This window comes from Octopus sinensis, linkage group LG20 (genome assembly GCF_006345805.1).
Source record: "Octopus sinensis linkage group LG20, ASM634580v1, whole genome shotgun sequence".
In the NCBI taxonomy this organism is placed as follows: domain Eukaryota; kingdom Metazoa; phylum Mollusca; class Cephalopoda; order Octopoda; family Octopodidae; genus Octopus; species Octopus sinensis.
Window position 1 is genome coordinate 21,445,383 of NC_043016.1, and position 27,466 is coordinate 21,472,848.

The window sequence follows — 27,466 nt, forward strand, 5'->3', positions numbered from 1 at the left end:
ACAGTGAGAGACAGGACAAGGAGAACAAGATAAGAAGGGCTGTTAACGCCAGACGAAAAAAGTATTGCAAACGCTGGATTATCGTGGACGATGAGAGAGAGAAAATGTGTCGACCAGTAGCCTTAGAAGGCGGGCGAGAAAAGACAGGATAGCAGTTACGACGGAAGTATCGTCGCAGATGGACGACGGGAATGGGGGAATATATATGTATGTATGTGTGTGTGTGTATATTTTTGTGTCTGTGTTTGTCCCTCTAGCATTGCTTGACAACCGATGCTGGTGTGTTTACGTCTCCGTCACTTAGCAGTTCGGCAAAAGAGACCGATAGAATAAGTACTGGGCTCACAAAGAATAAGTCCCGGGGTTGATTTGCTCGACTAAAGGCAGAGCTCCAGCATGGCCGCAGTCAAATGACTGAAACAAGTAAAAGAGTAAGAGAGTGTAATGACTGAAACAAGTAAAAGTTAAGACAACAAACATGGAATTAAATTTAATGAACAAAAAAAACTCAACTAAAAATTTATTTCTTATAAATATCCAGAAACTATATTAGGTGGTATGATTGAACACAATCTGTACATTAATTTTACTTAGTAAGTGCTCCCACCAGTGGGTTCATCCTGTTGAAGAATTTTTGTCAGTTCTTTTCTTTTCTCTAATACTTTGGCTAATGGTGTGTTCTCAATATTCTGAGTGTGAAAACCTCCATATTTATCTTCCGAAGAATTTGTTATTAATCATATTGCATATAAATATATATCATTGGTGGGTCTAAGTGTCATTGATATTAGATTTTGCATGACAAAAAGTAACTAATGATTGCAAAACTTTTTGCTTATAGGAATAGATATGAGAAATTTTATGACATAGATAAAAGATACCTGAGATAACACCTGGTTCTATAATACAAACTTTCTGATTTAGAGTGAAATAACCTAAAAGCTATCAAAATTTTATTGTAATTCTCAAACACCAGCTTATTAATTAACATGGTTATTTTGGTAGATTCTTCATTAATTTTAGAATTAGTGGCAAAAGATAGTGTATTTTAACAGAAATATATTAATAAAAATAATTTTACCAGTAACATAAAATCTTAGAAGGAAATGTAGAATCATGAAATACCTTGTGAGAAGTAATGAGCAAGTGTTTTCCTTGCTTGAGTTATCTTATTCTCAGGACTTACGGGTTAATTTGCTTCCTTTTTCCATCTTATTGTACATTTTTTATTATTCTTTATCATTTGCTTCATATCTGGCAGGAAAAGTCTTGCTTTTTTCATTAATGTTTGCATGATATATTACTGGAAGCAATTAAATATATTTGCTATTGTTGTTAGTTAATGTTTCTTGCATTCGTCACTTACATTTGTCAATGGTCTCCTCAATGTTGTAAAGTACTTCTCTGTACATAACAGCAAAGATAAACTCAATATCCACCAGAACTACCATAGATCTTAAATTTCATCTATTGCACAGTTTTGTTTATCCCTTATCACAGTTTTGGTGTCCTTTATCATCAGCTACTAATTAATTGGGTTTGCTACCTCCCTAGTTATGCTCGTTACTTGTTTAAGTGTCTTTTAAAATTTTTGCAGTTGATAGGCATTTAGTATTGGAATGCCCTCTCTTTTGAGGGCAGTAAAATTTGAAAGATATGAGCAGTAAAGAGTGTTGTAATATATGGGAGTATATTTATAATCCAAGTATATCTGGCACTGTAATATATATATTTGACTGAGGTATTGCTTTTTTTTTTTTGGTCTCATATTCTGATAACTTTCTTTTGTGTCTTTATTTGTATTTTAAGGGAATCAGATTATAGTAGATTATCTTAGAAATTAATAATTTTTGTCTTTTACACACAAAGGTTATTACTTTTGGAATAGTGATATGTTAATCATTATTATGGAATAATGATATGCAAATACTAATAGGGCACAGAATGTGTGTTAATAGCCAACTGGAGGAGGTGTCCTCCTGGGGCTACAAGCTACAGTAGGATCCACCCTTAAGGGTTAGCCACATTTAAGTAGCAAATATACTTCACATTGTTGTGCAGCTACTGTTTATACTTTGCTCAGAGATTTATTATTGCTTGTTTACACTTTTATTCTTCAGTGCTGTTTAATCTCAGCTATTTCTTTTTGAATCATACATAATTTTTGTTTTAGAAGCAAAGACTACCACCCAACAGTGCAGCTAATGGTGATACCAACCTGAATGTAACTCAGGTTTTCATAAAGAGAGATATGTTAGAAATTAATGATACAGATTCTGCTATGCAGTCGACTTCTCAACTACCAGTTAATGGGCTTATTACAGAAGATGATGCTGAAATGTCTGATTTAATTGGATTTGATTATTCTCAAAAATCTTTTGAAGGTAAGTGTTTAAGTTTTGAAATTTTGAAATTAATAAATTTTTCAATTATACTGACATTTATCTTGCAATTTCATCTAAAAATATTGTGATACTATCTATGAAATATTCAGTATCATAATCATCATTTACTGTTTACTTTTTTTGGTGGTGGTATGAGTTAAACATGTCAGAGAACCATCTCTCACTTGTAAGTTTTATTTTTGGTTTGCTTTTTATGGCTGGATACCCTTTTAATCACTACTAGTCGTATTTTATCATGGCACTGACACTAGAGTGGTCAACATATCTGCAACAAGTCTAAAGGTACCTCTCAGCTCTGTGTCATCTCTGAGTATTCACCATCCACTTTATAGGGTCTGCTGAATATACTTTTCATGGCGACAGTCCTGATGAGGTTACCTTATATCCTGTAAGGCTAGAAGATTTTCTGTACTGAAATATTTGTTCATTCATATCAGGTTAATATGTTTGAAAAGTTGAATAAATGCATAACTTAAGTGAGAAAAAGAATCAGCACAGATGGATGAAGGTTGCAAGAGGGTGATGATAGAAACAGAGTGGTTGTAGGATGATGACAGTATTAGAGACGTAATTACACAATGCTAAGAGTGATGATAAGTGTCAAGAGCAAATGATGACTAGCTGAATAGAAAAGATAATGGTATAATGTATTGGGTACTGCCTTTTTTAGTTACATTAGTAGAATAATAGATCAAATAGAAGAAAGTCTCAGTGGAGAGAAGTGGATGTTGAGTCCATGATAGGCAAATGTCTGTGGTACACAGGTGTGTAGCATATTGAAAATTGATATATATTTCTCATTTTCACACATTATTTGTAATCAAATGCAGGGGATATATAATAATTATATTTGTATCAACCAAGAAAATATTTTTATGCTATATTTTGTTATGGAAATGTCTCAAAGTACCCTATGCACAACGATACTCTCCAAAACCATACATAAAAGTGGTTTCAATTTGATAAGTAATACAACACCTCGCAAATATCTCCTTCAAATAAAACCACCAATAGAAGAGAATATGACCAAAGACTGTGTGTATTCCATCCCATGTAGCTGTGGTAGGTTATACAAAATAAGGGTAGATGAACATCGCAAAGCTATGACATGGGGAGTTATTGATAAATCGAGTATAGCTGATCATGTATGGAAAACTGGAGACCACCTCCCCCTGTGGGATGAAGTTAAAATAATAGACAGAGAACACCACTGGAAAATATTAAAAATAAAAGCAGCAGCACATATGCTAGGACACAACAACCTCCTAAGTAGACCAAGTGCAGATATGAACAGCATATGAGAACCGGTATTAAGGAAGGATCGGAGAGTATTAGATTTATAAGTCCTAAAATTCACTCTATACTTGCCCACAGGCATATGGCGTAGTGTTTAAGAGCGCAGGCTACTAACCCCAAGATGCAAAAGTAAATAAGTTGATAACAGATCTAGTAAGGAACATGAGAAACATATCTCAGGTGTCTACTCTGAAATTTGAGCGAGCACAAGATTTCATCCACTGTATGCCATTCTCTGGATACAGCTGAAGAGATGAAATCAGCATATATAAAGGAACCAGTAAAAAGTTTGAAACCAATATGCTAATGAATTGTATCTCATGCTCCAGCACAAATTCTGGAACACACTGAAAAGAAAAGAAGAAAAAAAAAGGGTAAATCTGAGCAACGAAACACCTTGTATAATAAAAACAAACTTCAATGACACTCAAATGTGAACTAGCTTGCAAATTCTGAAAAGTACTAATTGACATAAAACTTAAAATGAAGGTAGAAGTAAAACGAAACAGATCTATCAAGTCAGGAATGTAGACAAACAACACTGTTTCAGGGAAGAGGAGGGAAATATAGGTGAACAACAACAACAACCAGTGAAAGTATGGCTTCTGAAATATAACAATATTGGTTTCAACTTAGTTTCCAATAAAAATTCTTTTAAAATAAATTTTAAATTGTCAGGCTTAGTATTGTTGATACATGATTTGATTGTCTTTGTAAGCTTTGCTCTTAAAAAATCAAAATGATCGCCATTGCTTTGTTGGTAGAAATTACTGGAGAAAGAGAATCTTAACTTGAGTGAGTTGAGTTAAATAACAATATCGAGATTTCATTTCCATTATGAAGATAATATTAGATGATTCAGAAAACAAGGAAAAGCAATTAGGACATATGGTGAAGTTAGTATCGGTGTTAGACATTGAAGTAAAAAACAATCTATACTACAGATTTAAGGTGGCTCAAACTAAGGTTAATCTGTTGCAGCAGAAATGAGGGAATGACTTTTCAGGAGAGCTGTATAGAGTTATTTATTTGCATGTATTTTTTAACTTTCAGAATGTTTATTTTTCATTCTTAGTGGAACCAATGGAAAACGCTGAACCAGCTGAAACATTCTCACAAAATCTTGTACTTGAAATGGGAGTTAATAGTAATAACATGCAAATGATGAAGGCATCTTTCTTTGGAGATGCTGAAAGTGGTATGTAAATTGTATACATATCTTCAATGTGTTACTTTTCTTTTGGAATAGATCTTAACAGTTTAAATAATTATACTTATTGTATCAATATATTTATATTTGCTGATAATTGCCAACAAAATAAGAAACCTTCGTTTGTTACCCATGCTTTTAATTTAGGATCATTTAAATCTCATTATTACATAAATGGATTTTATTAGGCGAAAATTTGTTTTTTAAGCTGTATTCTAAGCATCAATTTAATTGTCACAAAATGTGTATAAAGTTGTTTTGAAAATTTATTGCTTCCCAACCACATGGCTCCGGGTTCAGTCCCACTGCATGGCAGCTTGAGTGTCTTCTACTGTAGCCTTGGGCTGATTAATGCTGTTGTGTGTGTTTGTCCCCCCACCATCACTTGACAACTGATTTTGGTCTGTTTACGTCTCCATAACTTACCATTTCGGCAAAAGGGACTCATAGAATAAGTACTAGGCTTACAAAGAATAAGTCCTGGGGTCGATTTGTTCGACTAAAGGCAGTGCTCCAGCATGGCTGCCATCAAATGACTGAAACAAGTAAAAGAATAAAAGAGTATATAGTTATTAGAAATGGGATTGTGAAGTGGTTACAGTAAATCGATCTGAATATCAAAAATGAACTTTTGCCATTGATGTTTTTTTTATTACATTTTCAATTATTTTTATTTTCAGAAAATGTTAATGAAACTCTTGACCTTCGAAAAAAGTCTGTAATCACACCTATCATCACTTCAGAGAAAGGTTCAACTCTTAAACCGCACTTAAAAAGGAAGGATTATATAAAGTTGCAAAAACACACACAAAGTAGGTTTTAACAGTACTTGTAAATAATAATCCATTCTTGCAACTTATTTATATTGCTCTTAAAGATTGAACATCTATTTATATATCAATACACATGTTCTGAACTTACTTTGTAAAAATGTGTATAATGGTATGTTCTTGATATGGAATTTTTCCAGTTTCTGTATATTAACCCTTTCATTACTACACCGCCTGTAAATTAGTTTAGTTAATGTTACTGATCTGCCTGTCATCATCATTGCTTTAACGTCGTTTTCCATGCTGGTATTGACTGGAGGATATGCAGCTAACTTCATCCATATGCATCACATGATCAAACCAGCAGTCTTCTCTCTTGCACACAACATCTGATGTCTCTTATACCAAATTTTCCCCTTAAATCATTTACACTTCCCTCCCATACTTGCTTGAATCATGATGGCTAAATTTCTACAATAAAAAGTTTAAAAATCATGTTAGAGTCAAATATTTATTTTAGGCTTGTTTTTATTCAACATGAGTGAGTGTCTTTCAGTGGTAAGAAATATTTGTAGAAGTTAAAACCATATGAAGAAAATGATATGATATTGCTGAGTGAGGAGATGGTACTGTATAACTGGTACTGTATTACAAAATGGGCTGTAGAATTTCTTTGAGTAGTGGTAGCATATAAATGATAAAATAGAGAAATGTTCAATCTTCATGATAAATTTCACTAAGATGCATGCATTAAATCATCAGGGGAAAATAGTGAGAGAAAGTTAAATGCTATTGTTACATGCACATACATATGGATGTTAATGGTCTGCATAAATAGATACTCATACACGCATGCACACAGATAACTGTCCTCTGTGCGTGTGTGTGTATTTGTAGCATTTCTATAAATATCTCTCTTTCTCATGTACAATTTCAAATTCCTGACAGATTTTTTTAAACACCAAGAATTTGCTGTTCAAATACTTTAATATAACAGGTATTATTTCTTTCCAACTTAAATAGAATTTTTTTTTTTTTTTTAAATAGACTTGGCATTCATTAATAATCCACCCAAAATTACACTTGCTCAAAGCTGCCTCTACTAATGCATTCAATTTATAAAAAGCTATATCTTTTTATATTAGTGATAATATAAAAATCTATGTTGTCCAAATTGTTTTGGTCATTTTTTCCCTCATCCTATTATCATCATCATCATCACCAAATCTACTGCCACCACCACCACCACCATCATTGTTATTAAGGCAGTGAGCTAGCAGAATTGTTAGCATACCAGGCAAAATGCTTACCTTCTGAGCACAAATTCTGCTTGGGTTGATGAAATAATTACCAGTTGAACACTAGCATCAATATAATCGACAAGATGCTATCCCTGAAGTTGCTTACATTGTATCAAAATTTGAAACCATTACTACTACATTCCACTCTTTTCAAAAGTGGATACCTGATTCAGCATTAGCTGTAGTGACTTAGGATATATTCACTAAATGGTGTGTAAAATTTAGAAGACTATGGAATATGAAGGGGAGACTTGCAGATTTGCTGGAAAAAGGATAGTAGCGCTAATCAGTATGACCTGGATAACAGTTTAATATAGAAATTATCACTTCCATAACATAATCAATGTAAATATTTTTCACTGGTTTCAGTTAAATTAAATTTGCAGAATACTTACAACTTATGTCAACAAACATGCATGGAAGCAGATTGCAAATAGAAAAGAATGGTCAGTTTATATTAAAAATAAATAAAATGAAAAGTTGTTTAACAGTCCAATGGTGATAAGAAAATTTGTTAGCTCATGCTTACTGAATTTGCTATCTGTATCAGATTAGAAATGACACACCATTTGCAAACCTCAACTAAGATAGATATATATGTAATTAGTGTAAAAGCTGCCTGGTACGGTGACTTTTAAGCTAGCTCCTGTGAAAGGCTCTTCATTAGGCCTTGGGCCCATCAGTGTCACTTCATACATTGAGTGCATATTAAATTTTATTTTCAGGCAATGAACAATTTTCATCAAGCGATATAATTTGTCGACTTGGAACTTACTGCATCTTATTGCAAAGCTGCATGATAAACAACAATTTTCTTTTTCTATCTAACCTCTTTCTTTCTCACTCCCTTTCTGTTGATTGTTTCAACCATCACCACCACCACCACCACTGCAATTGCTATACACCATTCAGACTTCTGATGTCGCCATCAATACTTTTGACTTTGCCGCTTTCTCCTCCACCACCATCCCCACTGTCTTTCGCATTGCTTACTCTCACCATCATCCCTGACCACCACCACCACCACTACCATCACTGCTGCCCCTGCCTCAACTACAGGGCATACTATTACTATCACCCCATTACCATAAAAAAAAAAAAAATGGCTGTGTGAGTTCATTCAGTATGTTATTCAGTGTTCAGTCCCGCTTTCTCTCACATACCCACTCTTTCTCCCTTATTATTACTCCCACTGCCACCATCTACACTACTACTTTTAATGAAAACATTAACTCTCCCTAAATTTTTTTGTCTCTCTTTCTCTCTGTCTTTGCCACCACCCTTACTGCCTCTATACCTACTATACTCATAGTGAGAGAGTGGGGTGTCTAAATGTGACGCACTGACACACAGAAATTAGTTTTTACATTTATTATATTAGATGTAGACTTATTAGACAAAAAAGGGAGCTATTGTCTGGTTACTTAACCAGATAATAAGTCATGACAGTACTTGGTTTTGTATATAGTAAATATAAGTGTTGCCAATGCTTTGTTACCCTATATGCTTTATCTTTCTATATGAACAAGTAATAAAATTAATAATTGTTTTTCATTTTATATTTAAAGGTACTAAAATATCTGATATTTCAAGACCTAAGATGGATGTAATTGAAGTTACTAAGTTATTACCTAAAAGCAGTCAATATTCAGCCGTGGGAATGAATTTCAGAAAATGTACTCTTTGTGCAAGCAGTTCTGTTTTACAAGAAACAAAATCATCAATAGAAATTACTTCATTGAGGAACTACTCCTTTCGAGTTGGTTGGGGACCTAATTGGAGTTTTGTGCATGTTGGTCCACCTATTAGTGAAGTAAAAGGTTAGTAATTTAAGAAAGTATTAAATGGAAAGCAGTGTAATAATGCTGGTAAGACTGAAAATTAAATATCTGTATTTTGGTTGTAGTCATTCTTGGCTATCTAATAAAAATTCCAGAAAAAACATTGGATATAAACTGTTATGATATTTGCAGATATGGGTAGTATTGCAATAGATCAGTTAATCAGCCTGACTACTCTTCCTGATTGTTACCCCTTCTAATACCAACCTGCCTGAAATTGCAGCAAGTTCTATGAAACAAATTTACTGTTTTAACCCTTTAGCATTTAAACCGGCCATATCCGGCCAAAAGTGTTCTGCCTGTTTTATGGTCAAACTGGCCAGATCTGGTCTCTCACACCAACCCTACAATATCGTTTTAAAAATTAACAGCTACCTCATCAAAGTCTCATAGCTACAAGATAATGCATAATTAATTCAAAACAATGTGGATAAAAAAGCATTAATTTTGGCAGAATGATGCGAACACTAAAGGGTTAAATTGATTTAAATTAAAAATAAACCTATCAAAATTTCATGCTAATTTATATTCAAAGCACTAGCTTAATAGTGACAGTGTTATTTTACAGCATACTTCATTATTTGCAAAATTAAGTGAAATAAAAGCATTGTTTATCAACAGAAATATGTTAGCAGAAAGGTCAATTTGGATTAAACCATGGTAAAAATCAGCCATTCTCTATAAAGTAGTAGTGGGGAAGAAAATCATGCCACAAAAAACTGTGCTGGAAATGCTAATATCAGGAAAGGTTGGAGTGAAGTGTGGCTCTCAATGGACAAAGTCATGGTTGTTTAATAATAAGACCAGTCTAAATTCATGATTGTCCCAGAATTTAAATGAAACACATAAGGGTGGAAGATATTTTAGATAAAAGTATAATAATAAAAGGGTTAAATGAAGGTTGTAGCAGTAGTGATGAAAGTAGACTTATGCATGATAGTTTCAATTACTGCAGGTGATTAGCAATCCAGTAAAACTGGATTATAGGACCAGTAATTAGATATAGCATCTGATTTATTTAAAAAGTTAGGTAGGTTTTTTTTTTACATTTTCTTTTTTTTCTTTTTTATATCAGCAGCTACTCCAGGGAATAATTTTTCCATTTTGTCAGCCATGGGAAAAACAGTATCTAAAAATTGTATCGTGTCAATAGAGAAAGTTAATGTGTCCAGTTATCTGACAAATAATGATCAATCTGTGAAGGTAAGTTACCTCGTTTTAATTACTACTAGCAGTATCACCCGGTGTTGCTTGGATTTGTTTCGACCCTTTAGAATTGGAATTTTTGAAAAGTAAAATTTTGCATTATGCAACTTATTCTCTTCAAGTGAACATTTTTCCAGTTGAAATACACTGAAAAATGGTGACACAGCAGTCAAAAATCATAAAAAATAGGGATTTTCATAGAAAAAAAGCACTTTTTTGATCTAAATAATTTTTGGTGTTAACATGGTCCAATTTGAATTTTATCTTCTACAGAATGAAGAGCAAGCCTTCTTCTATCATAGTACCAGTTACGCACTGGGGTTGATATAATCGACTTAATCCGTGTGTCTGTCCTTGTTTGTCCCCTCTGTGTTTAGCCCCTTGTGGGTAGTAAAGAAATAGGTATATCTGGTCTTTTCAAAGCATATCTAATTAGAATTAATTTAAAAAAAAAAATTAATTACTAACTTCTGAGGCAGTCAGTATTCTTGCAATTAGCTATTCATCTCCTACCAAACAGTTCTTTTGGATAAAGAAACATCACCGTAAACTGTGCATATTTCTTTGGTTGCTTGTGAGGCATTTTTCTCTTTACAGAAAAAGAAAAGTATTAAGTGCCGAAAAAGAACTTTCTTATCTTCTATTTTAAAGGGTTACAGAATTAACACAGGTTGTAGGAGCATAAACCTTCTTCCATGAAAAGATAGCTTAAACTGTGCTCTAAATGGAGGTGTAGTCAAATCCTATTTTATGGACTCAACCATGTTCTAAAATAAGTCAAAATGTGAGCTACTATAAATCAGCACGAACTTTCCGGACAACCCAATATTATTGCTGCTTGTAATAGAAACTTTTTTGACATGGAAGCAGTAACTACTGTATTAATGTTAACACATTCAACATTAACATTCATGATTGATCAATGTATTTGATGTAGTTAGTTTGTCATAAAGGAAAAATTTTATATAGCAATTACCAAGTTGTATCTTTCTTAAAATATCTTAATATTAATAGTTAGCTGTTGGATATTTTCCTTTTCTAATTATTTGACCACAACTTTCAACCTAAGTACGATTAGCTTAAAAATCCAATTAACCTAGAATTTTGAGACTAACTCTTTTTTTTTTTTTTTTTTTTCGTTTTTCAGTCTCAACAGAAATGGATGTTAGAAAATCAGCTGAGCCATTCTGTATCCAGTAAAGAATATATAAATCCACATTTTGCTCCAGAATACGGGATAAATGCTTTATGTAAATATGCTGAATGTGCTGCTCAAGATGACAAAAATATGGGTATGGCTCCAATCATTGTTGCTTTTGGTGGTTTTATAATACATAAATGTTATCAATCATATTATTCAAGTTTGTTGATTGTTGAGATTTAAAAAAAATAATTACTAATTCTCTTTGCATCCATATTTTATCCTACAAAAATGTTTGATGCATTTGATATATTTTAATATTCTTTTTATTGTGGTCTTCAGCTTCTCACCCAGACTATCAGCAAATACATCATATGAAGATTTGTTGGGATCTCTGTGTTGCACTTTGGGGAAAACCTTTAGAACTTGATAGAGGTATTTAAAAAAGTTTTTTTCAAATACTTCGGAATAGATTGGCAATATAAAGAGCATATATTTATAAATTTAAACTTACTTTTTTGTGTATCTTAGTCACAGATATCGACACAGATTATGAATATCACCAAGCCAGAAAAGAAGCATTTTCTCGATGGTTGGCTGAAACTGAAGCAGAAACAATTGCTAACGAAATAGAAAAGAATTCTACTAAAGTAAGTCACAATAATTCTACTAAAATAAGCTCAGAAAATAATTTAATCCATCTATTTGTCCATTTTCTCCTACTATTCCTGGGAGGGTTGATATGATAGAGTCCTAAGCACCCCTACATTGGGTGCTATCAGAAACAACTATCATTACACTTTTTGGCTGGATTCCCAAGTATGACCAACTGAAACTATGGATATCATCCAACCATTTCATTCTTAATCTACACCTTGGTTTCCTACTGGTTGACCCCAGCTTGAAGAATCTGTTTGTGTTTCTTTCCTGCAACATTTTAATTGGGAAAGAAGATATGACTTTCTATTGTGGAGAAGTAGTGACTCAACATGGAGAGACTCTCCTACCTCTGAGTTATGACTCCTGTTTAATATCATTAATCCAAAGATCCTTCAGAGGAACCCTGTTTAACACAAAATTGAACATGAACTTCTTGTGCAATTCATGAATGCACAGTAATAGTATCTACAATAAATATTGTTGGTTAACCAGATTTATTGTAAAATATAATTTGAGTGAGTTAAGATATGGTGACCTAGCAAGTCAAATGACTATGCAGAGACTTTTTCACTATCTTGTAGCTCATATTGGTACATACAACTTTTGTATAGAATAGTTGTGAATTTTATCTCTTTTTGGACTATGTAGTTTCTTCAAAAACTTATGTTGAAATGTTTCAAAATAAATGAAAAGTGTTGAATGAAGATATGGGGATCTTTAGCGGAGGAGACATTGATTCTAAGTTTGTTAGTTACATCAGACCATACTATAAATCAAGCGACATCGCTATTTTTTGTGTAGCTGTTATAAGAACTGTTTCAGATGAACAGCTCAGCAAACTTCAATATAAGAATATAATCAAATTTGCAAAGATGAGCAGTGGCAGAAAAAGATATGTCTTTGTATTTAGTTATCTACTTTGTTTCAGTTGTTGGACTGCAGCCTTGCTGGGGTTTTAGTCAGTTATATTAATTCCTGTACTTACTTGAGTCTGGTACTTCAGTATCAAAATGGTAATATACTGGGACTTAATCACAGAGCACTATGTTTTTCAAGTGATGTCAACATAAAAGTAGGTATATAGAAAGAAATATAAACATTATCAATTTCACTCACAAGGTATTGACCTAAGATTTTTCTAGAAAACATTTGCCCAAGATATCATGCAGTCGGACCAAACCCCAGACCACATGGTTGTGAAAAAAGCTTCATAACTACAAAGTCATTTTGTGACTAATGTTGCAATTCCTAATATTAATTTATTTCTATTTCAGGAGAATGGCAACCTATTAAGTATTACAAGTCACCTGAGTGGGCGTCAAATACAGGAAGCTTGCATGTTGGCAATAAAAAATGAAGACAAATACTTAGCTTTGTTGCTTGCACAAGCTAGTGGTTTTAGTAAAACATATAAACATTTTATGCAGTTACAACTACAAAATTACAATAAGCGGGTTCGTATACTTTTTATTCATTTTTTATACATGTTTGTCATTAAATAGTTTCTAACATTTTATGTAAAGTTCAGATAAATGTCATTAGATTTACTGGAACTATTTTACTTAAAAAAATTTTCTTTTTTTATTACTATCGTGTAGGCTGGTGCACATATATCTAAAGAGAGGTTGAAAATCCTTGGGTTGCTCGCTGGAGAGATGATTTTTGAAACTTGTGGTCAGCAAATCAATGTGTGTGAAAATATGAACTGGAAAAGAGCACTTGGATTACACTTTTGGTAAATTTTTCTTCAATGTTTTAGTAGTCCATTAGACAAGTGAATTATTATATATAGTTTAGAAACAAAAGTTTGTGTGAATCAGCCTGTAATTATAAGATTCTTCATGACAATTTGGAGTTGTAAATATTTTTAAAAATTCATCGTGGTTGATGCCAGTGCCACCTTGACTAGCTTCCGTGCCGGTGGCATGTAAAAAACACACATCCAATCATGGTCAATGCCAGCTCCTCTGGCTCCTGTAAAAAGCACCCACTACACTCTCGGAGTGGTTGGCATCAGGAAGAGCATCCAGCTGTAGAAACATTGCCAGATCAGATTGGGACCTGGTGCAGCCTCCAGGCTTCCCAGACCCCAGTCGAATCGTCCAACCCATGCCAGCATGGAAAACGGATGTCAAACAATGATAATGATGATTTTCCATGTTCACATGGATTGGGTAGAATTTGGCATGGTAAATTTAATTTTATAGTCAATAAAGATGATGGCAGGATAAAATATACAATGCAAATATAAAGTCAGGATACAAGAGATGTATTAATGAGGGAAGGGTAAGCGTACTAGAGAAGTCATACATTATAATATGTAATTATACCAATAATAATAATAACAGCAACAATAATGACAATATAGAGGTTGTTATGTACTTATAAGGCATTCAAGAGGATCTATTTATGGTGCACTCAGAGTACATATTGTCCAGTACACTTATCACACACAAAGCTTTTTTTTCGTTAGTCTGCTTGTGATTCTACTACATTTCTTGTGTATCTATATCTTACATTGAGTCCAGTACAATGTCTGTAGTTTTTACTTACATTTTTTCTGTATATTGAATAAGGCCATTTTCCTGAAAGTACCAGGGTCCTCTCTTCTTTTCTACTTACTAAAGCCTTAGTATGTGCTAAGTCTACCTTGAGATCTCTAGGCTTAGTTTCCATACCTAGTTTTTTCTAATTCTACTATAGTTTCAGCTATGAGAACAGTATCATCAGCATATTGGTTAGGTTAAGTTAAGTTAATTTTTTGGCTCTGGAGTTATATACAGGGAGGATGTTCATGCAAAGAGTTCAGGCCATTTCTGGTCAAGAGAGACTTTGAACCGAGCGGTCGTCGGCATCTTCACTATCTCGTCTGGCAGCTTATTCCACGGATCAGCAACCCGGACGGAGAAAGCCCCTCTACTTCGATTGAGATGAAATCGTCGCAGATAGAGCTTTTCGGAGTGACCCCGCAGCTGACGCTCTGGAGCAGGAGTGAAGAGCAGCTCTTTCGAGAGGTTACACTTTCTGCTTATGATGTTGTGAGCGAGAATGAGATCACCACGGCGGCAGCGTTTTTCTAGAGAATAAAGGTTGAGCATCTTCAGCCTTTCTTCATAAGACAAATGCTTGAGACCAAGAATCATGCGGGTAGCCAGCTTCTGGACTCTTTTGAGATGATGTATGTCTTTGAGGAGATAATGAGAAGAGGCTTGCATCCCGTACTCCAATATGGGTCTCACCAGCGTGACATAGAGTGGTAGGAATATGGCTGCTGTGAGCATTCCGAATGACCGTCGAATCAAAACAGAACTCCGCATGCTTTGTTGGCAGCATGGACGCACTGGAGTTTCTTAGGGACAGCCAGTCTTAAACTCTTGTATGATGGTCTGTAAGACTATGAGGATTGAAGGCTGAACCTTAACGAACCTTTACCTTCACACTAAGTATCACTGCATCTTTTGCATTTTTGTTCTATGAAGTAGAGCTTCGGTTCTGAAATAGCTGTTATGCAGGGATGCTTCTGTGTGTGGTGGTATCAAAAGGTTCCCGGACTAGTAATGTTAAATAAAAAAGTTTTAAGATCATCTTCTTTGAAATAGTCACCTTGCACAGCAATGATTTGTTCTAGGTCTCAACGACATTGTTAAAACAGTGACCATTGAGCTGCCTTTTCATCTTGGGGAAGAGATGGAAGCTTGCAGGCGCTAAATCTGATGAATAGGGCAGGTGCGGAAGCAATGCCATGTTGTTTTTGGCAAGAAACTCATGAGTGAGGAGAGCTTGGTGACGGTGCATTGTTGTCATGAAGAATCCAATTCTTCACACTTCACAGATCCAGTTGCTTTCATCAAATGTCGTCCTCCCTCAAATGCTTTAAAATGTCTCAATAGAACTCTTGATTAACATTCTAGTGGGGGCAGGGGGGAATTCTCAATGTACAATACCATGGATGTTGAAAAAAAACAACATGGAACATTCATCCGCTTTTGAAGCACCCATTCCATCGGAAACATTGCTTATGCCCCGTTGCCTTGTTGCCATAAGCTTGCTGAAGTAGGCCCAGAATTCCTAAATTTAATGCAAAATTTCACATTGGGCCTTTGTTCCAACTTCCCGTCCATCACAACAATCATCACAGACTACAGTATACACATGATCACAAGTAAACACAGTGATGTCACTTGACACACTGCTTCATGAAGATCACTACTAGCTCTCAATGCACATGCAACTGGGTGATGCCATCTGTTGGCACACTGCAAAACTAGTCTGGGAACATTTTAATACCACCTTGTATGTACATGTGTGTGTGTGTATACATGTGCACACACATTTACTTACACATTTTTGTAATACTCTTTTTATATATATATTTTTTAATACTCTGTTTTATTCTTATTTTTCAGGTATGCATGCAGTCCAACATCTGTAATATTTGAAGCTCTGAAAAGATATGATGCAGCTCAAATGGGAGATAGTCAATGTGGCAAATATGCTAGGTCACCAGTTCCATCTTACTTAGAGAACGATGATACTGACTGTGACTCAGTGAAAATATACGATACATGTTATCATTTATTACAACTTTATGTAAATAAAGCTTATCTTCTTGAACGGACCTTATCACCAGCATCAACAACAGTCAACCATCTTGATTATAGATTAAGGTCAGTAACAATTCTATATTTATACTTAATGAATATCTAAATATATACATAGAGAGAGCAGGGCTGGTGAAATCATCTCTTTGTGCACAATCTTTTATTGAAATAAGTTGTTCTTAATTTTTTATGAAATTGTTTGAAACCGTATATGTTTTAAAGTGATAGCATGTTGTCAACTTAATGTGACAGTCCCATAAAAGGGAAGAATGCTACTGTTATTTAGCCCTAGGAAATACCGTTTCCTGTTGGACTTGACACATTTCCTGTGTCCTTATCGTGCTGCTACTGCATAAATCTCTCTGAGAGATTTAGAAATATACAGTTTCTTTCTGTATATGTTTTATTATGGCTCATTATAAAGACAAATGGGCATACACTGCTTTCATTTTGAGATATTGCATTTATTTTTAATTTATTGAAATTAAATCTTTTTGTCTCAATTTCATACTTTTTTTCTCCCCTTCAGTTGGCATCTATATCAAGTATTACAGAGTCTTGAATATAATCATTTATCCGAATACCAGAAAGAATGCATAAATCATAGCTTTGCAGCCCAACTTGAATCACTTGGTCTTTGGGAGTGGGCAATTTTTGTTTTGGCACATATAAACGATGAAAAGAGGTTAGTTTTATGACATTTTGTCAATTTTTTTTCATCTTGTTCTTTTATATTGTTAAGCAGATAGAAGGGACACATCCCATGACTTTCACAAGTCCTTTTAGACTGGTAATGTTGATGGTTTTTGCTATTTAGCTTCGGTGAGTGAGAGAAGGAAGATAATAAATGGGAGTGGGTGTAGTATATGCCTACTCTGCTCTCAGGTGATCACAGTAGCCAAAGAATACAAGAGATAGAGAAGTGATAAGTGCTAGGGAATAAATGACTTGTGGTGGGGAAGCTTTGACAGGCCTGTGAGAATGGAGGTGGGGCAGAGCATTTACCAAGCACAACAAGGCACCAAATATTTCAGTCTGTTTTCATCTCCTTATGGTTCAGCATCTTGAAGTCAGCCTTCAACATTTTGTTGCATGTTTTCCACTTCCACAAGTTCCATTCACTTTAAGTGATCAGCACTTCTTTATGCAACTATCCTCGTCCATACACATTACATGATCAAACCAATGTAGTCTTCTTTCTTGCACACTACATTTAATTCCTTTCATGCCTAACTTTTCTCTCAATACACTAGCACTCAGTTGTACATGTATCCTGACATTGCGCAGCGAACAGAGTATACTGGCTTCATTCCTCTTCGCATGTCTCCTGCATTTAGGGTCCTTGCTGCACTATGATGTAGCATTGCTTTTTATACACAAGCATCATTCAGTCTTCTTTTCACTCAGAAGGAGATCTCTGTTGTCATACATATGGCCTTCCAGCAGTTTCACATAGCTGTCTGAACTTAGCTTAAGGCCCTTTTCAAAGATGTAGGGACGAATTCCATCAATGTGGATGCAGCCAGAATGTCAGTTGTGCCCCTTTTTGCTGGTCACTGCTTTGTAGTCTCTATTGCAGCTGTACATCTGATACCTTTTACAGTGTTCACAGAGCAATGAGCAGTAGTCATGATGTCTGCATTTTGATACCCGACACAAATCATCATGATATAAATAATTCTGTCCCATGTCCTCTGCAGTCATAACTCGTTTCACTGCTATGTTGCATGACTTTTCACACACAGGTATCATACAATCTGCCTTTTGCTGAGGGAGGAGGCTCTTTGTTACCAGAGGTAGAAGTTTCCTGAACTTTACCCAACCCATTCTTTCTCGCAGCTACATTCTCAGGGCATCCTCCTCTGCCTGGTCACCTAGGTAACAGAAGCTATCTACCACTTCTAAGTATCCCCCTTGGCATTTGACGAAATCTATTTTCTGTACATACCTAGTGTTTATTGTACCTGCACATCTATCACACATAAAGACTACTTTCTCTGTTAGCCTTCTTTTGATACTCCTGCATCTCTTATGTGTCCATAGCTGGCACTGGGTACACCGTATGGAGTTTTTACCTATACCTTTTCCACTTATTGAGCAGGGCCGTCTTCTGAAGGGATTTGTGATTAGTCTATATTCCTACTTACTATGACTTAAGGCTTTGCTAAATTAACTCTAAGGCCCTTTGATTCTAGACCTTGCTTCCATACCTATAATTTTTTTCTCTAGTTCTGGTAGTGATTCAGCTATAAGAACAAGATCATCAGCTTAGAGGAGCATTCAAGGGCAGCCAGTCTTAAATTCCTCTGTTATGATCTTGAGGACTAGACAAGATGGAACTGAGAACTGATTCTTGGTGAACTCCTACCTATACACCAAATTCATTACTATTTGTTGCTGACGTTCACCTTACTGACTGCATCCCTGTACATGGCTTACACACACACATTTAGTATATATGTTTTTTGTCTCTCCCTACTGTCTTGCCAGTCTTTCCACCCTATCTATTCCTCTATATATAAACATGAGTGTATTTTTTTATATTTATATGTATGTTTATATGTTCCTGTAAATGTGTGTATATATGTCTTTTGTTTTATTCCAGTCCATTGTACTAGAAATTTCATTAGAGGTTTGTTATGCGTGAATAAAATTCTTAAAGGTTCATATGCTTTCTCTGAAGTATTGTTGCCTTGCTGGCCTTATATTGAAGCTGACTGTTGAATACTATATTATTTGGTTATTTCTTAATATATTTTTTATTTTACCTATTTTCACTTATTCTTGTATTTGTTTACATTAGAGATTGTTAATTCCTTAAATTTTTAACTTAACTGATAAGAAGCAATATATCTTATTTTCTTTTATCAGCCAGTTCAACCTAATTTGGGCCTTCCATATATTGTATATTTAAATGGAAATTTTGTGTTTATAATTAGTGCAGAATTGTTGGTGTAACCATGATGTTCTGATGATCTCATGAGTTTTAATTTATGAATGTACAATATTATTATATAATTTTATTGTGTAATGCTAAGCACACACATTAATGCGAACATGTATGCATAATTTCTTCCATTCTGAAGTTAACACTACATGAAAATCTTTTAGCTGCTGCTAGGTTTCAAACATTCATAATATATTCTTTTTTTTAAAAAAGAAGAAAAAATATTTCTATGAATTGTTGAATTCTTTATAAATTGTAGGAGAAAAGCTGCCGTCATGGAAACACTTATGCGGCATATATCTTTATGTCATGATACTGAATATTTAGAAAGAGAAGCCTTTATTATAGAGAGATTTTTCATTCCAAGAGAATGGGTTCATTATGCAAAGGTTTGTATTTTTAATTACTTGCAAATTAGTCCAACCCATGCTAGCATGGAAAGCGGACGCTAAACGATGATGATATATAAACACTTTAGGTATTTTTAGATCTGAATTAATTTTACTATCTTATTTAATGATTTCTTCAGTATGAACAATATTTTCACTTACATTTAACCCTTTTGTTACTATATTTCTAATCAAAATATTACCCTTATGTGTTTCAATTAAAATAAATGTGAATGTAGACTGGTTTCATAAAACAACTGGAGCTTTTTTTTCTTTATATACAAACATGCAACAGTGATGTTTCTGTGTTTGAATGTAACTTACGTAAAGTGTTACCAGTTTTAGCATGTTACCAAATAAATAGACAGTGTTGAAAGTCAATGAAACAGTTGCATCTGTGAGACATTGAGAAAATAAATCGAAAAACTATATTAGAACAAACAACGTAATTTATTTGGGTTGCAATGAGTGTAGACAATTGTTGTATGTAGGTGTCAAGGAAGGCCATTGGGCCTACTATTACATAACTGGGTAAAAGCATAAAGGTAGTAAGAAGTTTACACAGGCTTCCTCCTTCTGTAGATAATAACGGGATTTGCAATGCAAGCTTAATGTAATCACAAAGTTTACAGGGTTAAGATGGGGAAAATAACGCAGCTGTTCATGCTGAAGTAATGCTGTCAGGGGTAGTGTCCTTCCGAAATCCAACTGAAAATAGCTGTACTCTCCTTGAGGTATTCTGCTAACTGCTGGTTGATTGACTGGAACAGAGTTTGTTTACTGACGGTCATGGTGTTGAGTTCTTCTGCTGACTCACTGCAAAAGGCACACTCTTTTCTCTTTTGTAGAGATGGTGAGTCATGCATCTATGTGCGAGACAATATGGCTGGCTGCACACTAGGCACATCACACATAGATGGAAGACCACTACGCCACAGGAAAGTAGTTCCACTACAAACATAATGGGATTTCTGGAATACAATTTAATAAAAGGTTTTTAGCTGAATCTGTTTCATAATTTTGGTTTCAAAGTAAATCTAAATATAGGTAAATTCAGCAAAATATAAAATTATTTAAATTCTGTTTAAACATTAGCATATAAAATGAATATATTCAATGAGTATACAGCAAAATTTTAATAGAGAAGAATTGTGCAAATTCCTGGATTAGCTGTTAGTTGTACTTAATGCTTGTAAAACAAGTGTACCATAAAGATAAAGCAGAATGAGGTAGGTGTACCATAAAGGTAAAACAATGAAAAACTGGAACTTGTCTTTGAAGAATACTAGGAAATGAAATACATAGAAACACATTTTATAATAATTCTGCTTGTCATTATATTACTTAGCCTGTCGGTAATGCTTTCATGTGATTAGAGAAAAAGAGGATAAGGCAGAGAGAGAGAAAGAAAGAAAAAGAGAAAAGTGTCCATGACATGTGGTAGGGAGAACATAATATTTATTATGTGGTTAAAAATGCTAGTTGAAAGTAGTGATATAGAGGTGAGTTAGGAATATAACTTTAGCAGAGGGGTGATGTTCTGATGGTAGATTAAAGAAAGGCAGAGGGTGATAGAGTGGAGGAGGAGGTGGCAATGATGAGTGCATAGTAAAAAAGTGATTTTTTTAATTGAACTAAGTTCTTTATATCACCTATCACTAGCACATCCCAAACTTGCCATTCATTTTAATGTTGCATTCTCAAGGGTTCTTAAATTATCTGATGTGAGAGTTAAAGTTATCAGCACAACAAGCAAGGGAAAAGAAGAGGGAGAACACAAAGAACATAGTCTGCAAAGCAGTATAGGATTGAAAGGTCTACGAAAATTAAAACGTGCATTGGCTTTGATCCATCGCCTTGGTTTAAAAGTTACCAACAATGTGGTTTTCAGAGTATGCCATGTTGCATTAAATTTTTATCCCTGTGAAATTCTGACTCCTATATTTTACATATAAAATAATTATTTTTGCTATAAAATTTTTGTTTTCTACATATGAAACTATGACCATGTAAATTTTTCTATTTATGGGGAAAATAAGAGTGAATATTTATTTTATGAGTGCTTAGTATTAAGTCTATAAAATTGTGCATAAAGTATGTATATAAAGTACATTAAGTAATCTTCATATTCCAATTTCTTTCACTTTTCAATTAGTAGCAGATGAGTGATTATCTTTCCATACAAAGACAACATAGGCTATGCATTCAGGTTTTTAGGAGTAACCCAATGAATTTACTATTAATTCCATGAAATATTCATGGGTCCCTCTATTATAATAATGATTCACACTCCAAATTAATCAAACTTTATCAAGTATTGTACTGGTAAATTAAAATTACAGGTAAATTTTAAAAAACCCTATAAATTCAATAAATAAACACACATGCATGCGCGCGCTCAGGTTTCTAACTTTCTAACCTCAAACTATCTTTATTCCCTCTTTGTTTATATTCTGCATAGCGATTTGTTTCTGCAGGAATCACTTCAAAGGAAAAGTTAAAATAATCTAATGGTTTCATTTCTTTGGAAAGACTGTGTCTAGGTCTAACATCTTACTAAAATAACTAACAAAAACAGTTTTTAAATTCATGCTATATTCAAGTACAAATTTCTCTCTTTTTAATATGACTAGCTTATTATAGCTGTTTACAGGCAGATTGATATCATTTGCCATTAAATTTCTTGGCCAGCTACGGCCACCTTGATATTGAAAGGTTTAATGCAAACATTTTCCTCAGAATATTACATTGTAAAACTAAAAAATTTGTTTCTTTTTTTTTTTTTGATAGGCAATCAAAGCTCAATATTATAATAAGTACACCGAAATGGCATGGCATTTCATAAAAGCTGAACGATATAACAAAGCTCATGAAGCAATTTTGAAACATATTGCTCCTTATGCTGTAATTAATGGTAATTATTTGTTAAAATTATTACAATTTAAAAATAATTTTGATAGTAAAATTTAAATTGTTTTATTGTAAAATAATGTAATAGCTCTTACCAGATACTTTTATTTACACACACACACTTTCTTTTCAGTTTAAATCCTGAATTTAATATTAATTTTATTTTTTTAATAGATGACTACCACCATTTGAAGAATCTGTTAGAGCTTCTTTCACCACCTGAGCAAAGTTGCAAGATTGAAAATTGGTCCACAGAAGGTTCTGTGTACTTAAGCTATATAAATTTACATGAAGCATTGGCTAAATTTAAAAAAGTAAGCTCTGAATAAAAATTTTAGTTATTTCTGAATAAAACTTAAAACCTTTCACTCTGACCATCCTTCTCATATTTTATTTATATATGTTCTATGCAAATGAAAATTCACTGTACATGGATGAGTTACTTGCTCTTAAAGTAGTATCATTTGTGAGAAACGGATGGAAAATAAATTACAACTTATATATTATCTGGTTTACTTGGTAAGTCACATGCAAAGCTACTTCAAAATACCAACATAAAAGTCTACCAAATTTGTTTAGCTTACACTTCATATATTTATGCTAATTGATAGTTAGTATGTAGAATTTGAAAATAAATGTTTTAAATTCAAAAAAAAACTTTTAATATTTTTCTTGCAGAAAGATGTTGATTTATCACAACTGGAAATGATGTCAACTGCTCTCCTCAGTTTTTTCCCAAAAATACGTAATTTGCCTTGTCGTGATGCAAAAGATAGGTAATTTACATTTCTTCATATATATAAAATTATTGTAGAAACAGAAAATTTTTATAAATATTCTTTAACTATTTTATAACTATGGTTTTTAGGCAATATTCGAATGTTATTTGAGCATTACCAGAGGAATTGCTTATATTCTTTTGCTTGTTTCAGTCATTGGACCATGGCCATGATAGGACATTCCGAGTTTAGTTGATTAAATTGACCTCAATCCTTGTTCCTTAGTTGTTATACTATCAGCTTCTTTTCACTGAACCAAGGGACACAACCAACCAACACTGGTTGTCGAGCTATGAAAGACGCACATACATACATATCCACATGTGTTTGTCTGTCTGTGATCATCATCATCATTGTTTTGATATCCTCTTGTCCATACTTGTTTGGATCAGACAAAATCTTACAAAGCATATTATCTCTGGTTAGATGCTCTTCTATTAGCAGTTTTCAACTGTTTCCAACCAATGTGATATTACCCCTAACTCTTCAAGTACAGACAGCATAATGTCCAGATACACACAATTCATACCAAATTTATTCATAAGGTATTCACTGGTATGGGGCCGTAGTGGAAGACACTCACCCAAGATGTTACTAAGCAAACTTCTTAGCCATACAGCCATGCCTGTGCCTACATAGCTTTATTTTTGCTATTGGAATCAGAAATAGCCTTAAATTTCAAAGGTTTTATCATGAAGATAAAATATTGTAAACAATTACTTTGCAATCAATATGTTAGAGTTTATCTATAAATATGTCCTTCTCACAACCATGAATTATATTATCCACCATATATATATATATAGTTTGCTTAAGCTTACTATTTATTAAGGCTAAGATCATGCATCTCTCTTTCTCTCTCTCTCTCTCTCTCATTGTCAGTTTTGTATTTGGTAAGCTAACCTCCTAGTGATTTAACTATCCGTTAGTGGTGTTCGTGTTGTCAGCCATAGTGGGAAGTTTTAATTAATTTATTGTATTCTGTACTTATTACATTTTCACTCTCTCACAAAGTGTTACTTTTCCTGCATAAGTTATGCTTCATATGAAAAAAGTATTTAAATATTGATGGTTGAATTGTTTTCTTTAATAACTCTGTTTTTTTTTTGGTTTTTTTGCTTTAATTCATTCTAGATTGTGTATCTCAGAGATGTCCAAAAATACAGCAAATATTTTTAGAATATTTTCTATGCTTTTACATCAGAATGATTTTGATTTTAAAATTACCAAGTTAGTAAAATTCCATTTTCTCTCTCTCTCTTTTAATTCTAAATTTATTTATAAATGAATAAATAATTAACAAATATGCTTTGGTGCTAAATAACAGATATGTATAATTTTTTTTCTTCCTTTTCTTCTATTTCAGCCGTTTAGCTACCCAAATTGAGAACTTGGAAATCCCTGATGAGAGTATGGAGCAGGAAACATGTGAATTGATGGCATTTTGATGCAGAAAATTTTGTGTATCTTAAACTTTCTGAAGTCTCTACATTAAACTCCAACTGATTTTATCTTAGACATGTGTTAGTATGTGTCTGTTTTACTAATGTAATGTACACATGTATATAATGGGTGTGTATGTTTGTGTGCATGTATGTGTAAATTTTATAACAATTTTATCCTTTGTCACTCCCACCATACGAAATGCAATATTCCTTTTCAAAAGTGGTAATGTAAAAAGAAATTAACATACGCACTCCATAAATTAATCAGTTGCAAAACAAATTTACTTCTGGACTGTGATCATCACAACTATTGATTTCTACTAAGGTTATTGTTTTCAAAAGCTTATATTTTTTATTGTAATTAAATTTTATTGTTGATTTCAAAATAATGGTAAATGAGCAAAAGAAAACAATTGGCTTTGGTTGTTTGTATAAGAACAGTACTTTCATGGAGAAACTATCAGGCAACTTAGTGTTTCCAACTATCTTAAATAAATAGTATTTTGTGATACAACCACATATCTTCTCTTTCTTTCTGTTTTATGGCAATATTTTCTGTTTCAAGTCTTTGTTTGCTTTAATATTATTTCTATTTCTTTTATTCTTTTACTTGTTTCAGTCATTTGATTGTGGCCATGTTGGAGCACTGCCTTAAAGGTTTTTTTTAAAGTCAAAGTAATTGACCTCAGGACTTATTCTTTGTAGGCCTCATACTTATTGTATTGGTATCTTTTGTCAAACTACTAAGTTACGGGGATGTAAACACACCAACACTAGTTGTCAAACAATGGTGGGGGTGGGGGACAAACACAAACATAAAGGTGTGCATGCACACACACATATACACTAGCTCAATGACCTGGCGTTGCCCAGGTTACTGCTGTTCTTATTCAGATTATCAAGCAATAAATATGAAGATATATTTTTTTCCCTCATAATCATTTCAAAATATCTATATTTTATTTTTAAAAATCCAAATTATAATGCTAATGGAATTTAGAACTGAAAATCTGTCAATCTTGAAGTACTTCAGGGTAAACAATATTCATTGTGTAATTTTTTTTTGTTGGTGTCCAAATGAATAAATTGTTGCTGCTTCCAACTTGCGAGCAAGTACCATAGAGTTGGCTGTGGGAGAAGCATGTAGAGAGATCAAGTCCATCTACCTTGAGGGATTGACCTTGAGATTTGTTGATTGAAATAGCAAAACTTAGTTTAACTGGAAACTGAAACCTCTTAAATTCAAATGGAACATCTGTAGGTAGGAAAGGAATTTTTGGAATAAAAACATTTTCTCCTTTGTGACCATTTGTTATGATTGTTGCCTCTAGGCCAGATTCAACCTACGGGGTCAGTTCACCTGGCTTGCTGCTGCACTGTGCCTTTTGTGTAAGTATCTGCAATGAGAGTTCATTTGCCTCTGGCATGTCATCAGTGTTTGGAACAACTTATGTTTGTGAGCAAACATTTTCCAAAAGTATGTGAAGTCAGCACATCGAACAAGGTTGGCTGATGAACGTTTGAAAGCAATTCCGAAGCAACGATGGATGATATCTTAAAAGCTAAACACCAGTTTCACAAATATCACTAACCTTTTTTTGCTGCTTAGTTTGTGAGATTCAGATATGTGTGCACTGGGTGTGATACATCTATCTTATTGCTAACATTGCCTTCTTTGATAACTTTTGGTAAATAAATATGTTGGTTGTCTTTAGTTTTTGTGTATCCACTATATTATATTGAACAAAATGGTTATGTGGCCCGCACTCGTAATTCTCTCAGTTATCTGGCTTGCTGGGAAAAAAGTTTGGTGACCCCTCCTGTTCTAAGACATGAGTCTTCATGGAAGTAACAAGTAAGCAGGTGAGATGGGTCAAGATTCCTAAGTAACATAATGAGAGCATCCAACTGTGAAGTTATGCAGTGGCATCCCAGTGAGTTTGAGTGTGTTCAGAAATTCAACAAGGTATTGAACAGATATGAATGTGTAGATGTGTGTTTTAAGCCAAATGAAAAAAATTATCTCACATACATGTACTAAGACAGACAGACATGCATTCATGCATGTCAGTCGTCACACATGTATGTGTAGTTGTGTGTGTGTGCTTGATAACATACCTAACACGGAAACACACTCACAGACACACTAGTACACTGACACACATGTACATACATTGTCACATATAGTAAGACAGACACACAAAGACATACATTGCTTTTCACCTCATTGTTTTTGTGAGTTGTCACATGAATATGTATGTGTAGATGTGTGTATCACAAACACACACATTCATATACAAAATGTGATGACACTCACACACACATAGTAAAACAGACATACATAGCGTTTCACCTTGTTTTTGTTACACATCACATGTGTATGAATGTGTAGATGTGTGTTTTAATTGAAATGAAAATAAAACGTTATCGCATACATATACTAAGAAAGACACAGACAGACAGGCATACATTCACATATGTATATGTATGTCTAGGTGTTTGTATGTTTAGTAATGTACCTAACACGGAAAAACACACTCATACAAAATGAGTTGTATAAAATGT

The 27,466-nt window shown here is 33.8% G+C and overlaps 1 protein-coding gene across 3 annotated transcripts in view; it reads left to right on the forward strand.

Moving 5' to 3' along the window:
* The window catches only part of LOC115222470 (nuclear pore complex protein Nup98-Nup96), a 92,094-nt gene extending 66,674 nt beyond the window's left edge, over positions 1-25,420 (forward strand). For 2 of the 3 annotated variants that reach the window (XM_029792686.2, XM_029792687.2), the window contains 18 exons: positions 2,174-2,384; positions 4,777-4,899; positions 5,592-5,723; positions 8,551-8,802; positions 9,899-10,026; positions 11,177-11,321; positions 11,513-11,605; positions 11,702-11,820; positions 13,105-13,284; positions 13,429-13,565; positions 16,237-16,497; positions 16,961-17,116; positions 19,638-19,767; positions 22,558-22,681; positions 22,852-22,991; positions 23,356-23,453; positions 24,591-24,686; positions 24,823-25,420. In XM_029792686.2, coding sequence (XP_029648546.1) covers positions 2,174-2,384; positions 4,777-4,899; positions 5,592-5,723; positions 8,551-8,802; positions 9,899-10,026; positions 11,177-11,321; positions 11,513-11,605; positions 11,702-11,820; positions 13,105-13,284; positions 13,429-13,565; positions 16,237-16,497; positions 16,961-17,116; positions 19,638-19,767; positions 22,558-22,681; positions 22,852-22,991; positions 23,356-23,453; positions 24,591-24,686; positions 24,823-24,904 — 2,607 coding nt within the window. In that variant the 3' untranslated portion in view covers positions 24,905-25,420. The remainder of the gene's footprint in view (positions 1-2,173; positions 2,385-4,776; positions 4,900-5,591; positions 5,724-8,550; positions 8,803-9,898; positions 10,027-11,176; positions 11,322-11,512; positions 11,606-11,701; positions 11,821-13,104; positions 13,285-13,428; positions 13,566-16,236; positions 16,498-16,960; positions 17,117-19,637; positions 19,768-22,557; positions 22,682-22,851; positions 22,992-23,355; positions 23,454-24,590; positions 24,687-24,822) is intronic. The other variant, XM_036511690.1, reaches the window with a different exon arrangement.
* Positions 25,421-27,466: the final 2,046 nt, after the last annotated feature.